This window comes from Pseudorca crassidens, chromosome 19, assembly GCF_039906515.1.
Source record: "Pseudorca crassidens isolate mPseCra1 chromosome 19, mPseCra1.hap1, whole genome shotgun sequence".
Classification (NCBI taxonomy): domain Eukaryota; kingdom Metazoa; phylum Chordata; class Mammalia; order Artiodactyla; family Delphinidae; genus Pseudorca; species Pseudorca crassidens.
This window is the reverse complement of record NC_090314.1, coordinates 39,132,149-39,146,946: the sequence shown is the minus strand read 5'-3', so window position 1 is coordinate 39,146,946 and position 14,798 is coordinate 39,132,149. Positions and strand designations below refer to the sequence as shown.

At 39.6% G+C, this 14,798-nt stretch overlaps 1 protein-coding gene across 10 annotated transcripts in view; it reads left to right on the top strand.

The window, feature by feature from the left end:
* LOC137212723 (AP-2 complex subunit beta) overlaps nt 1-14,798 on the top strand; it is a 149,680-nt gene that overhangs the window by 31,762 nt on the left and 103,120 nt on the right. For 4 of the 10 annotated variants that reach the window (XM_067716465.1, XM_067716464.1, XM_067716456.1 and 1 more), the window contains exons 2-5: nt 395-619; nt 6,810-6,869; nt 11,237-11,342; nt 14,468-14,603. In XM_067716465.1, coding sequence (XP_067572566.1) covers nt 6,833-6,869; nt 11,237-11,342; nt 14,468-14,603 — 279 coding nt within the window. In that variant the 5' untranslated portion in view covers nt 395-619; nt 6,810-6,832. Of the gene's footprint in view, nt 1-394; nt 620-669; nt 803-6,809; nt 6,870-11,236; nt 11,343-14,424; nt 14,604-14,798 lie in introns of those variants that run through there. The other 6 variants (XM_067716462.1, XM_067716458.1, XM_067716459.1 and 3 more) reach the window with 3 other exon arrangements.

Genomic DNA, 14,798 nt, shown 5'->3' with positions numbered 1-14,798 from the left:
AAGGTTGAGGAGACGTTAAGTAACTTTCCTAATCACATTCAGGACAGGGATTCGGTCTCAGATGGATTCAAACTCAGATCTGAGGCCATGTCAACCTCTTTTCCTTGCACAACTCTCCACCAGTCCCACTGCCCTTGTATGGTCTTGGGCTGGATCACCATTGTCCACATTCCTGAACTGGCCAGGGAAATTAGCTGGGTTTTTTTTTTTTTTTTAAGAAAACAGGGTGTTTCACTATCCCTATGTGTAAGTTTTTAAGACAACTCCTGTGCGAGGAAACAAATCCAGGGAATGTCAGCTTGTTTAAAAGATCCATTCCGATAGTCAGTGAACTTCCTCGGAGGCCCGGACCTCAGGTCGCTTCCCGACTGCGCAAAATTTTTCCATCTCCAAGGCGACAGAGATGACCGCCTTTCTGGCTCTCCCGCGCGCCTGGATGACGTCACACGGCGAGGCTTTCTGAAGTCAGAGTTTCCTGTCCACCATCTTTGTCCCTGGCAAAGTGGGTTTTGCGCAGTGGCTTAGACCTGGAGAAGGAGTCGTGACGTGCAGGAAACCATTACAACAACGCTCGGGCCGTGCTCTGTGGCTGCTGCTGCCACCCCTGCCCTTGCCTCCGGTGAGTTCAGGGCGGCTAACTTTGGGGTGTGTCCCCCTTTCATGGGGAAGGGGGCCAGGCTTGGTTGGAGGCGGGCGGAGGAGAGGAATCTTAGGAGCGTGACCGTTGAAGATGGAGTGAGCCGTCGGGTGTGACCGTTGTGAGGAAGAGGGTTGGAGAAAGGAACTCCACCGCTGGAGCGGGGTGAGGGAATCCGCGGGGTGGCAACTGGGAGTTGGGGGGCACTGGGGAAAAGATATGTTCGAAGTGGGGGGTTAGGAGGGCCAGAGGCCAGGGGTGTGGCCGGTAGAGACTGGAGGCCGAGGGGAGAACATTCTTCCCGGTTTGGCGTTGTTCACTGAGAGGCTGGGACATGTCCAGGTACCAGAAGGGGAAAGGGGTTCCCCCAAAGTTTTGCTCATAGATGGGCAGACCTCGCCCGTCTTCTGTAATTTGAGGTTGAGACACCTCTCCTCCCTCACCTCGTAATGGGGGAACATATCCCTAGAATCTTGACCACCTGGGGAGAGAAGAGGAATTCCTGACATTGGAGAAAGGGAAGAGAAACCTCCAGAATTGACCCGATGTGAGAGAGGGGGAAGCAGGTGGGAGTAAATCTTAGCCCGGAGTTTTTTCTTTCTGGTCTTAGAAGGAGCGGTGTGGTTTGAGAAAGACTGTAGATTAAGACAGAGGTAAAGAAACTGGAACTTCCTGTTATTCCATATTCTTTGAATCCAAAGAATTGATTCATGCTCTTTGTTTTCAGAGCACTGAAAACAGTGCCCATTTGCGGGGCAGACTTTTTTTAAACTCACCTGGCTGCTTCATTATGAAGCAGTGTGAATAAAGTGTGAATGCTTCATTAAACTTTGACTTTTAAGAAGTGTTTTTTAAATGCCAAACACTTATAATCATGTGGTTTAAAAGAGAAAGTAAAGAAAACTCAGTAAGTTTAGAAAAGGAAGAATGACAAAGGAAGTGGTCTCAGTGAGGAACAATTTAAATTATTAATTACCTCCCTGGTATAATTCTGTTGCTTAGCCTCAGGGTACACTTACAAAGTCATAATAGAAAGCAGCAGATGAAGGAGATGAAGCTGTACAAGAAAACGTGTAACACATTCCAATGATGACTAAGCGTGGTGGTAAGATGAGAACTGTTTGCAGGTATCTTAATATTTTAAACTCCCAAAGAAGCAGAAAGTATAGTGTGTTCTGGAAATAGCCTCACTGAAAATTGGGTGGTAAACTTAATACAAAGCTAACGTTCTGTGACTTAAGAGACTCAAGAAAGTCCTGTTCTTCCATCTTTTCTTTTTCTTCTTTAACACACCTGTATTTTAAAATATTACGAACCAAGCTGAACAGGGAACGAATCAGGTAGGACGCATTTTCCTTTCTTCCTTCTTTTCTCTCCTTCCAGGCGTAAGTTTTCCAGAGTTTATTTCAGTTAAGAATTGAATGTAAAACTTTTGAGCTTTTTTCTTACCGGATAATATTAACAAATTATTTTGTGGCCATTTTTAAATGGAAATTGCAGGTGTGTCTGTTGTAATGAGTTGTCTGCTGTCATTTCTTAGGCAATAAATGATACCTGAAGATGCCATTGTCTTTGCATTATTGAAATATCTGATTAGCACCTCTCACCCTTGTAATGAAAGATTGCTGAGATGACCTTTCTGCTTTATAATTTGGTCAACAGTTCACTTTTTCCCTACTAGCACCAACTGTGTAAAGTCCTACTTTATGCGAAGAGGGGATTTAGTGGCCTCACCAGCTCTAATTTAGCTGCCATTTCCCAGAGAGCCATTTGAAATTAAGACCCTATTAATTTTTTTCTGGCCGTATTCTCTTTATGGGCACCGGAAGGAGGGAGGAGTAGTTGAGAAGGGACTTTTAGAACCTATATTTAGTAGAAACTAGGTTATGTTAAATCTAGATGTATAATCCTGTACAGGGAGACCTTTTTTGAAATGCAGTGACGTCATACTCTGGGCTAGGAAAGTTAGAGTGATTGTGCTTTTGACTGTGGCAGCATTATTTTTTTTTTTTTTAACAATGTCCTGAGGTCATACCTCAGGTCCTCAGAACAGCCGGTGACTTCTCTAGTTTGATCTGGTAAAAAGGTAGTGCGACTTCCAGCTCCATGATGGCTTGGCTTTGCCGTGGGACTCTTCTGAGGAATAAATTCCCCCCGCTCCCAGAAGGAACTTGATTTTTGAGGCTCTTCAGCAAATACTTGACTTACTCTTTGAACTCTATCTTGGCTGCTTCTTCTTTGGCTTCTAAAGCAGACAACAGTTTTTTTTTTTGTTTTTTGTGGTACACGGACCTCTCACTGTTGTGGCCTCTCCTGTTGCAGAGCACAGGCTCCTGACGCGCAGGATCAGCAGCCGTAGCTCATGGGCCCAGCCGCTCCGCGGCATGTGGGATCCTCCCGGACCGGGGCACGAACCCGTGTCCCCTGCATCGGCAGGCGGATTCTCAACCACTGCGCCACCAGGGAAGCCCCAGACAACAGTTTTCACCATCCTATGTTTTAGAGAATCTGACCATATTCATCTCTGGTGTGTGATTAAGAGTGTCTCATTAAAAAAAAAAAAAACAGTGTCTCATTTAAAAATATATACAGGGACTTCCCTGGTGGTGCAGTGGTTAAGAATCCGCCTGCCAGTGCAGGGGACATGGGGTTTGATCCCTGGTCTGGGAAGATTCCACATGCCACGGAGCAACTAAGCCCGTGCTCCACAACTACTGACCCCACGCGTTGCAGCTGCTGAAACCCACGCGCTCTGGGGCCCATGTGCTGCAACTGCTGAGCCTGAGTCCTGCAACTAATGAAGCCCGCGCACAGCAACGAAGAGTAGCCCCTGCTCGCCACAACTGGAGAAAGCCCATGTGCAGCAACGAAGACTCAACGCAGCCAAAAAATACATACATATGCAATTTTTTGAGGTGAAATTCACATAACATAAAATTAACCATTTTAGAGTTTGGTGGCATTTGGTACATTCACAGTGTTGTGCAGCCCCGCCTCTTCTCATTTGTTTTTGTTTAGGCTAGTTTATTTTTATTTTGGGGGAGTTTCTTTTGGCTTAAGTCAGGAACTGACATGATAAAATGTTGCTCTGCCAATATGTGTAAGGGATATTTCATTACTGTTGTGTAGGACAGTGCGAGATAAGAGAGTGGTGTGTTTCTCCTTTCTCTTTAAAAGCAGGGGTTCTTAATTTAGGGTCTAAGATCATGTACTTGATTCTCTCCTCTTCCCTGAAATTTTGTGGGCTGGTACATTATTCTCTAGTTAAGAACTTAGTGCTCACAATGTAAAAGGACAAATCTATTCCTCGATGATGAAATTTGTTAGGGGAAGTAATGAAATGTGTGGGTCACTAATAAAGGTACGATTTAAGACTAGGTTAATTTAATGTTTAACAGATTGTGCTGAAATTTTCTGTTAAAAATTTAATATATGTGAATGTGTATGAGAGCTTTAGAAAACAGAACGATTTTGGGGCCCTTTTTCAAAGAAACAGTGAGAAATTCCAAGCAGCTTTTGTCTTTAAATGTTAAGCAAGTTTTAACTTTTGATGATCCCAAAGGACTAGAGTGGCTTAACAACATCCTGGATAGACCATAATGGCCTTGAGCTGTGGCCCTCCTGTCAGGCTCTAGTACTGTAATCATTTCTGTATACTGGTTTTCCTCTTTGTATATATAAGTTCTTAGATGATAACTTCAAATTTATTCCAGGTCTTTTTTTTAAAATTAATTAATTAATTTATGGCTGTGTTGGGTCCTCATTGTTGTGCGTGGGCTTTCTCTAGTTGCGGTGTGTATGGGCTTCTCATTGCGGTGGCTTCTCTTGTTGCGGAGCACGGGCTCTAGGCTTGTGGGCTTCAGTAGTTATGGCATGTGGGCTCAGTAGTTGTGGCTCACAGGCTCAGTAGTTGTGGCACATGGGCTTAATTGCTCCGTGGCATGTGGAATCTTCCTGGACCAGGGCTCAAACCCACATCCCCTGCATTGGCAGGTGGATTCTTAACCACTGCACCACCAGGGAAGTCCCTATTCCAGGTCTTTTATGTGAAGGACTCCTTTCTTCAGTTTGCCTGCTTCACATTTAGTTTACATTGTGAATGGATTAAATGATTAAATTGATTAAAAGATTATAATTCTTTGAATTTCAGCTAGAAAAGACATTATGAAAATACTACATAAGACAAGCCTCTGAAGGTAGATAGCTAGTGGGAAGCAGCCGCATGGCACAGGGATATCAGCTTGGTGCTTTGTGACCACCTAGAGGGGTGGGATAGGGAGGGTGGGAGGGAGGGAGACGCAAGAGGGAAGAGATATGGGAACATATGTATATGTATAACTGATGCACTTTGTTATAAAGCAGAAACTAACACACCATTGTAAAGCAATTATACCCCAATAAAGATGTTAAAAACAAAAAAGACAAGCCTTTGTTACAGGCTCACTTTAAGTTATAACAATTAGTGTCAAATCAGAAATTTCTATATTCTGTAATGATTTGTGTGAGTTCTAGCTCACTTCTTTTAACGAGGTAAATTCACTGAAATTCTTGTACAACCTAAAAGCACTATTGTATAAGGATCAGTACTATAAACATTAAGTAGCTCCTTGGAAAGATAACAAATGAGTCTAATTTCCCTTAAATAGTCCAAGTAGTACATTTTAGAGAACAAATTTGAGCCAACCTTTTTTCATTATTCTATGATTTTCTGGCTTTTTTCCTTAATTGCATTGATTTGTTGAGTGCTTAGGTCTTTTTTCTCAGATCCATAATTACCATTGTGTGTGGAGGTATTATCACTCAAGTTTGCCAAATGTATTATCACTCATGTTGTTTTGACCAGAAAATAATGAGTAGGTGCCAGGGCATCTGTCCAAAATTTGGTGATAAGTATTATTAATGATGGTGGTCAGTAAGAAGATAATCATTTTTTTAAAAATTTATTTATTTGGTTGTGTCGGGTCTTAGTTGTGGCAGGCGGGCTCCTTAGTTGAGGCTCGCTGGCTCCTTAGTTGTGTCATGCGAACTCTTAGTTGCGGCACGCATGTGGGATCTAGTTCCTGGACCAGGGATCGAACCTGGGCCACCTGCTTTGGGAGCGCAGAGTCTTAACCACTGTGCCACCAGGGAAATCCCAGAAGATACTCATTTTTGAGATACTCATTTTTGAGTGCTCATTTTTCTTTATTAAAAGAAAATTTTAATGTATGTAAAGAAGTCAAGTACATTGGACAAAATCTTAGGGTTTCTCAAATCAGAAAACACTGTCTCATTAGTTGGGGAGAAATGTGATCAGTCCATGCTGTTTTGATTTTACCAGTGGAGCCTTATGTCAACTGGATTAATTCTGGAAATTGGAACAGAAAAGTTAAAGTTGAAGCTGGGATCCATGTTCTTTTATGTTTTAACACCAGTTCTGATTCTCTTTAGTACTCAGTGTGACTAAACAAATATCTCAGTTTTTTGCATTGTTTTTAACTGTAAACTGATATTTTTTATTTTGGGGAATTATAGGTTGTTGGAAATATGAAAACCGTAATTTTTTTAAAAATCCATTCATAACACCTCTCTAAGATGTTTGCCTCTCTAGGTGTTTGTCATGAAAGAGTATTGTCCTACTAATCTAGGCTTTTCTTTTTTTTCTGAAAGAAATTCCTTTTATTGATAGTTGCATGTAATGGTGAATAGGTTGATAAAATTTTTTTCTCTTTCAGTTTTACTCTGTTTCAGAATATATGTCTTAGAGTGACTCCATCTTGAGGCAGGGAAGTAAATCAGATTTGCTTTAACGGAAAGTAATGGGGAGATCTTTTGAAACAAACTTTTCCTTATTTTAAATATTGGAGTGACTAACTGAAGATGTATTTGTAAAAAAAGGTAGCTTTAGGTCTTGGAGGCTCTGAGGAGATAATTGTGGATAAAATCATAAAACTATGATAGGTTCAGATTATCACTCTATTCCATTAGGCCTTTGGATTTTGTTCCAGTTAGCTTTTGAGGCAAGGATTACATTCTTAATTATCCTTGCATCCCTTTGGATCACCAGTGATGGTGGTAAGGATGAAGATACTTTCTGAATGCAGAAATTCTTGTATATATGATCTTAAAATTAGTTGAATGCCTTGCTGGACATAAATAACTTGGTTAAAGGAATTCTTTTCTCTTGCTATAGGTGCACATTAAAGATCCACAACCATGACTGACTCCAAGTACTTCACAACCAATAAAAAAGGTCAGTATGAGAACCTGATCACAACCTTTTTTGAAGATTCTTCAAAAGTCATGGTGTAAGATTGTTCCAAGTAGAATGCTCCTGACCTCTTCAGACATGTATGTCTTGGACCATCTCATTGGGGATATTCTACAGAAAAGTGTATTGAGTAAATTATTAAAGTATGGGTTTTTAAAGATACGGCTGTGATGCACATCATTTTGACTTGAAGGTTTTAGTGAAAGGAAGCGATCCAAGATTGATCCGTTGAAGATTGATAGATCTGAGGAGGGTAAAAGGAAGAAGCACATTTATTTTCTCTTTTTTAAAAAAATTGAGTGCAATTGGTTTACAATGTTGTGTTCGTTTCTGGTACACAGCAAAGTGATTCAGGGGTGTGTGTGTGTGTATATGTGTGTGTGTGTGTGTGTATGTATGTGTGTGTGTATATGTATACATATATATATTCTTTTTCAGATTCTTTCCCATTATAGGTTATTACAAGATATTGAATATAGTTCCCTGTGCTATACAGTAGGACCTTGTCGTTTATTTAATATATACTAGCTTGTATCTGCTAATCCCAAGGTCCTGATTTATCCCTTCTTCCCCTCCTGTTTGGTAACCATAAGTTTATTTTCTGTGTCTGGGTGTTTCTGTTTTGTAAATAAGTCCATTTGTATCATTTTTTAGATTCCATGTATAAATGATACCATATATCTGTCTTTCTTTGTCTGACTTACTTCACTTAGTATGGTAATCTCTGGGTCCATCCATGTTCCTGAAAATGGCAGTATTTCATTCTTTTTTATGGCTGAATAATACTCCATAGTATAAATAAACCATATCTTCTTTATCCATTCATCTGTGGATGGACACTTAGGTTGCTTCCATGTCCTGACTATTGTAAATAGAGCTGCCGTGAACATTGGGGTGCATGTATCTTTTCGAATTAGAATTTTCTCTGGATATATACCCAAGAGTGGGTTTGTTGGATCATATGGTAACTCTAGTTTTTTGGGTTTTTTTGCGGTGCGTGGGCCTCTCACTGTCATGGCCTCTCCTGTTGCGGAGCACAGGCTCCGGACACGCAGGCTCAGCGGCCATGGCTCACGGGCCCAGCCGCTCCGCGGCATGTGGGATCTTCCCGGACTGGGGCACGAACCTGTGTCCCCTGCATCGGCAGGCGGACTCTCAACCACTGTACCACCAGGGAAGCCCGTAACTCTAGTTTTTTAAGGAACCTCCATACTGTTTTCCATAGTGGTTGCACCAAATTCTTTTATTTTTTACTTGGAAATAAACATTTTATTACAAGGAGTACTACTAAAGCAATACAGCAATAAAAAGTAAAAATGAAAGTTCTCTCCCTCCCTACTCCTGTTCCTGATGGGAACTCGTTATGTATCCTCAATCTTTTCTATGTATGTATTAATACATATGATTTTTAAAATTTTTAACAAAAAATGATTATGCAAAACAATGCATGGAAATTTGATATTTTCTTATCCTTCCACACATGATGATTTCATACCATCATTTCTGAATTATGGCTATCAAAATGCATAATCTCAGTGTAATCATGAAGGTACACCCGTGACAGCTGAGGGTGTTCTATAAAATGACTGGCCTGTACTTTTTAAAATTGTCATTATCATGAAAGACAAAGGCTGACCAGCTGTTTCAGATTAAAGGAGACTAAAGAGACCTGACAGTAAATGTAATGCATGATCCTGCATTGGATCCTGGCCCAAGGAGGATGGGGGTAAAATTACTATAAAAGACTTTATCAAGATCTTTGAATAAGGTTTATAGATTAGATAATGACAGTATATCATTGTTAAATTTCCTGATTTTCATCATTGTATTATAGTTATGTAACATAATTCCTTGTTCTTAGAAGTTATACACTGACATATTTAGAGTTGAAGAGACATGATGTCTACAGTTTACTTATTCAATGAATCAGAAAAAAATGTATAAATATATAAAAATATGATAAAGCAAATGTGGCATAATGTTAGCAGATGGGGAATTTTGCAACTTTTCTTTAAGATTAAAATGATTTCAAAAGAAAAAGAAAATGGGAGGGCACACATAGTGGCCTGGAGCACCAGAAAATTTTCTAGAAAGCACAAGCATATTTCTGTCGTTTGGAGTTATTTAAGGGTAAACTTCTATTATAATACAGAAAACACCATAGAGAGTTGCTTAATTACATTAGCTACTACTAGTCCATGGCTTTCAGCCTTGCCTGCACATTGGAATTGCCCAGTGAAGTAAAAGACAATAGGTGATGTCCAGTCCTACCCCTGCAGATATCCTGATTTCTTTGGTCTGGGATATGGCCTAGACGTGGGGTTTTTTTAAAATCTCCCCAGAATTTTCTGATGCGTAGCCGAGATTGAGAACTGTTGCTAGCTGCTAGCAATGCTTGGTAGATTTGATTCAGGGGAAAAGGAGGGGGGAAGATAAGAATTTAATAAAGCTGCAGTATGTGTGAGATACCTTGGCTCCGTGCTCCTCCTTGGCTCCACCCAACTTCTTGCTGTTTTTACTGCTTATAGCGTACAAAAGCATTTAGCCCCTTGGCATTCATTTTCAGCATTTTTTCTTATTCTCTTATCATTCTGAAATGTATTTATTTCTTCTGTTAACATTTTGTGTGCTTTGATGGCCAAGATGTTTCTATAATAACACAAAAAGATGTAATTTTAAAACTCACCTAAGTTTTCAAACCTTCACTTATAATGGGTCCTGGTAACCTTTTTTTAATTCAGGGATTTTTGTAAAGGTTTGAGACTTACAGATGAATCATGGCTGGGTAAATACCACATTTTAAAAAATGGATAGACTGTGTTCCTTTTACTTCCTGTAACACCCACCAGAACTGCCACTGGAGCATATTCTTTAAATTTATGCTGTTGGAGTTGGAATAATTTCAGTTATATCCTGTTTTGATTCTTCAGCTCCTGCTGCTATTCACAATTCAGATTTTCTGAAACCGTGCTGCTTGTCCTTTACTGTTTTCAGAAGTAAATGATGGGAACCCTAAGAGCTGGATTTGGCAGCAGAGGACTTGGAGAAGAGGAGAGTGACTCTTTAAAGGGCCCAGCTTTTCTGTCTGTGCTATTTTTGCAGCTGTCAAATAAAAGGGTGATTTTTGTAACAGGTTGTTTGCTTTGTTAGCGATGGATTTTGATGTAACAGGCTTTTTTAGTGCTCAACTTCTGTGCTTCTTGCCAGTTCATCCTTCCCATTTAGAGGCTTCAGCAGATCACCTAGTTTGCTGCCCCCACTATTTCTGTACTGGTGAACGAGGTTAAAGTGAACATCAAGAACAGTCATAAAGGTGGAAGAAAATGAGGCAATTCTGTGGATTGAAAGTTGACGTGACAATAGTCAACTTCTTTTTCGTGGTCTTATAGTATATTTTCTTCTTTCTTTTAAAACCAGTTGAGGGTGGTTAACCTTTTTTCTTATTTCAGCTCCAGCTTTCTGAAGATAGGTGAGCCTGGGCCTTAAAATAGTGGTGACAGTCCTGGCATTTCACGGCGCAGCGCCTGAGCAGTCAGTCATTTAAGATTATACCTTTAGAAATGACTCTGGTTTGTACCATTCTTGAAGCTTCAAGATTATTATTTCTGTTCTTAGATTGATTGAACAGGATAGGGCCTTAAAGCCCATTATCATCTTAAAGTACTAATTAGAGCAGTGATTCTCAACCCTGATTATACATTAGAATCACTTGAGGAAACTTTAAAAAATGTGAACGTAGGAGTTCTACTCCTTGACATTCTGATTTATTTGGTCCAGAGTGGAGCCTGAGCATTGGCATTTCTAGATACTTCCCGGGTAATAGTGTGTAGCCAACGTTGAGAAACACTGGATTAAAGAGTCGGGAGAAACAGTTCTAAGGCCAGCTCTGTCACTCGCTCACTTAGTGACCTTTGAGCCTCAGTTGTTGAGTTGAGAGTAGGTGAATGAGGAGTCTCTTCTGGTTTGAAAACATTGATTTGTGAACCTGTTTGCTGCCTGCATTTATTTTTTTCCCAGGACTTTGAAATTCTGACGGGAGATCATCCCTCCGATGCCGTTCTCTCCCCATCGTAGTAAGATATCATGAGATATCTTTCCTTTTTCCTACTTCTATGCTTCCTGAGATCTGGCTTACACCTTCCTCTCTGGCGATAACCCCAAAATAGCATCCTTATCAATGCGTTGGTTAATATTCTAGGGATTTGAACTGTACCTATCCTATAATTTTTAAATAATCTTATTTCAGTTGCAGCTCTGCCACTGGTCAGCTGTTGTGTTACTTGCTATATAGTACAGTATTCTGCTCTAGTTCTCTGATCCTGGGACCTCACCCGTTTGTTGTCTTTTAGGAGAAATCTTTGAATTAAAGGCTGAACTCAACAATGAAAAGAAAGAAAAGAGGAAAGAGGCTGTGAAGAAAGTGATTGCTGCTATGACTGTGGGGAAAGATGTGAGGTAAGGGTAATCTCTTCTGCTTTGCTCATTTTAGACTCTTACTCTATGGCTTTTACTGCTTTTTTTAAGCAGAGGTCTTCTTAGAAGCCCATATGATTTAAATTTATTTATTTATTTATTTATGGCTGTGTTGGGTCTTCGTTTCTGTGTGAGGGCTTTCTCTAGTTGTGGCAAGCGGGGGCCACTCTTCATCGCGGTGCGCGGGCCTCTCACTATCGTGGCCTCTCTTGTTGCGGAGCACAGGCTTCAGACGCGCAGGCTCAGTAGTTGTGACACATGGGCCCAGTTGCTTCGCGACATGTGGGATCTTCCCAGACCAGGGCTCGAACGCGTGTCCCCTGCCTTGGCAGGCAGATTCTCAACCACTGCGCCACCAGGGAAGCCCTACTGCTTTTTATTTAAAGCTATTACAGTCAGAACATATAAGAATGAGTTTGTCCCACTGGAAACATCAGGAAGTGTAGTTGCTTTTATATTAACTCTGTGACTAAGTTTTTTTTGTTTTTTTTAAGAGTGAAACGAGTTTGATTTCACTTGCATACAGATCTAGCATAAAACCTCTTGAGAGCTGACACAGTTACAAATCTGTTGCTGAGGTAGTTTTAGAAGATGATAAAAATATACTGAGAAGCGGAAGCCCATGTGTACTTCAATTGGCTCAAGCCAGTGCCCTCAACTTTACAACTCTGCCTTTAATTGCCGAATTCAAGATGAAAATCAGTGGTAACAAAATCCAAAGGGTCTTTTTTTTTCCCTCTCTTTTTTCCTGTAATTTAGGAAGGCCATTTGGAAATAAATAAGGATTGTCTGCAGGCCCCTGAGGATTCCCGAGATCCTTTCCATGAAATCCATGAAGTCAAAGCTATTCTTGTAATAATACTTAGGTGTTATTTACCCTTTTCACTGTGTTGACATTTGCATGGCTGGTGCCTTAGTGTGAATTAAGGCAGTGGTGCCAAACTGTAAAAGTAGTCATTGTATTCTTCACCATCATGTGCTTGCAGGAAAAAAGGGCAGTTTCCCTTAGGACTGTCCTGCATGAAGCACTAAAAATTTATTTCAGTAAACCTTGAACCTTGAGTTCAGGTCTTTTTAATACTCTGTGTGATGAAATAGGAATTAGGCATAAAGTACTTCTACTGCATAGCAAAGTGTGACAGTTGACTTGAAAAAAAGCCCTTGCACAATTGTTTGACTTGGGAACACCATTTCTTTGTGAAAGAAAGATTAACAGACAGAACTATAGTTAATCAGACTTCAGTATTTGGGAGACATTTTATAGAAAATGAACAAAGTGAACCTGTCACTTCAAGGGAAAAAATTTGACAGTAGATAAATTTCGACTTTAAAGTAAAAATTAGAGTGTTGGAAAACTTGTATCTCCCATCGTGAGCTTGATAGCTTCCCAATACTTAGAGATTTTTCTGATGAGATTGGTGGTGAAATTAATGACTGTGATTATTTGCTGCTGTATAATGAAATATGCCACCATAGAGAAGATCTGCATAACTCATTGAACCAATATTTTCCAAATGACCAGTGCATACATCACAAAATTATGCATGGGTAAAATATCCATTCAAAATAAGTGATAAATGAATGGAATTTAATGCAACCAAGTACAGAAAGTTTATTGATATGGTTTCAGATTCCATATTGTACCTAACTTTTAAGAAACTACCATTTGTGTACTAAAAACAAAAAGAAAAACAACCATTTGTTTAGCTTTAATGTATCAAAGGAGAACATCCAGTTATATGAAAAAGCTATTAAAATACTCCTCCATTTTCCAATTTATATACGTGTATGCAAATGGATTTTCTTCTTACACTTCAGCTAAACAACATTCTGCAACAGGTTGAATGCAGGAGCATGTGTGAGAATCCAGCTGTTTTTGTTTAAAGTAGACATTAAAGAGATTAGCAAAAATTAAAACAATGTCATCCTAATTTAAAAAAATAAGTAAAATAGGTAGACTTTTACTTTAAAATATTTATGTTAATATGAAATGCATTGATTTTCCTTTTATCAGTTGGGTCAAATGCTGCTGATAAGAAATGGATGAGTGCAAGAAGGCCAAGTAAATTCCAGCATCTAGTGGTGGATGTAAGGTGTAGTGACTCAAACATCTGAGAAGGTCCTGAGGCTGATGATGACCTTCCTAATGTCATTAAGAGAAGGGAAGTTTAAATTTAAGTGCATTCTGTGTCAGGCACAGGGACAGATGCTTTTACTTACAGTGTTTTTTATAGTCCTCATACCTTCTGAACTAGAGGTTATTCTGAATTAGAAGTTATTCCATGTTAGAGATCAAGCAGTGTATACTTGGAGAGGCTAACGAATAATCCCAAAGTCATACAGCTAGTGGTAATGTAGCCAGGATTCTAACCTAGGGTCTGGGTCCCAATATCTGTTACTGGTCACTTCCTTCATGGGTGTATATATACAATAGAACTTAAATGTGTACGTGGCACACACGTATAGAACTGTTTCATTTTCTGAAAATGGTTAAAATTTTGAATAAAGACCCTAATTATCTGAGAACTGTTTTAATAAGGAAACTAATCAAATAAGTTCCCACTGGTCACGGATGGAAGAATATGTGCCTTAAAAAGCATAACAACTGTAGTGCTTTGAACTGCAAAGAATTGATATGAAAAATTATGGTTAATTTTTTGTGACATAGTGATTTTTTTTAAGTTTGTAAAGATATACACTAAAATATTATATATGAAATGTATGTGCAGGATTTGTTTCGAAATTGTTTAGAGCAACTAGATGGGGTAGGGACTGGGGGAAGGCGAGTGGGTTGAGGTTGTGTATGAAACAAGATCGGGTATGTATCAATATTTGTTTGCAGCTGGGTGATGGATACATGGGTTCATTAAACTGCTGTCTCTAATCTGAAAATTTTCATAGTAAAAAGTTTTTTAAAAATCTATTTTTAGACATCTTCTTGGGACCATTATTATAAATTCTTTAGTAATTCATTTCTGTGGTAAGTATTATCACTAGTGGACATTTGTCCTCACATCAAATCACTTTTTAAATTAAGGCTGTTTCTTTGTGTTCTGTCCAACAGCCTGGCACCAACATCTGTTCGCTTTCCCTTCCTCTTTTCTCAGCTCTCTCTTTCCAGATGTAGTGAATTGTATGCAGACTGACAACCTGGAACTAAAGAAGCTCGTGTATCTCTACTTGATGAACTATGCCAAGAGTCAGCCAGACATGGCCATCATGGCTGTCAACAGCTTTGTGAAGGTAACTTTTTCCCAGGGGCTTAAGAACAGTCTCTTCTACCTCAGAAAACCTTTTCAGAAGTGTCTCTTGATATGGTTAGTGTCTGCATTGCAAATAAGCAACCTCTGTTCCAAAAGAGGGCCTCTAGAGAAGTATTGGCCATTGAGTAGGAATATTCATGATTTAAGCATTCTGTATGCCAGAGTTTGTCTTCCA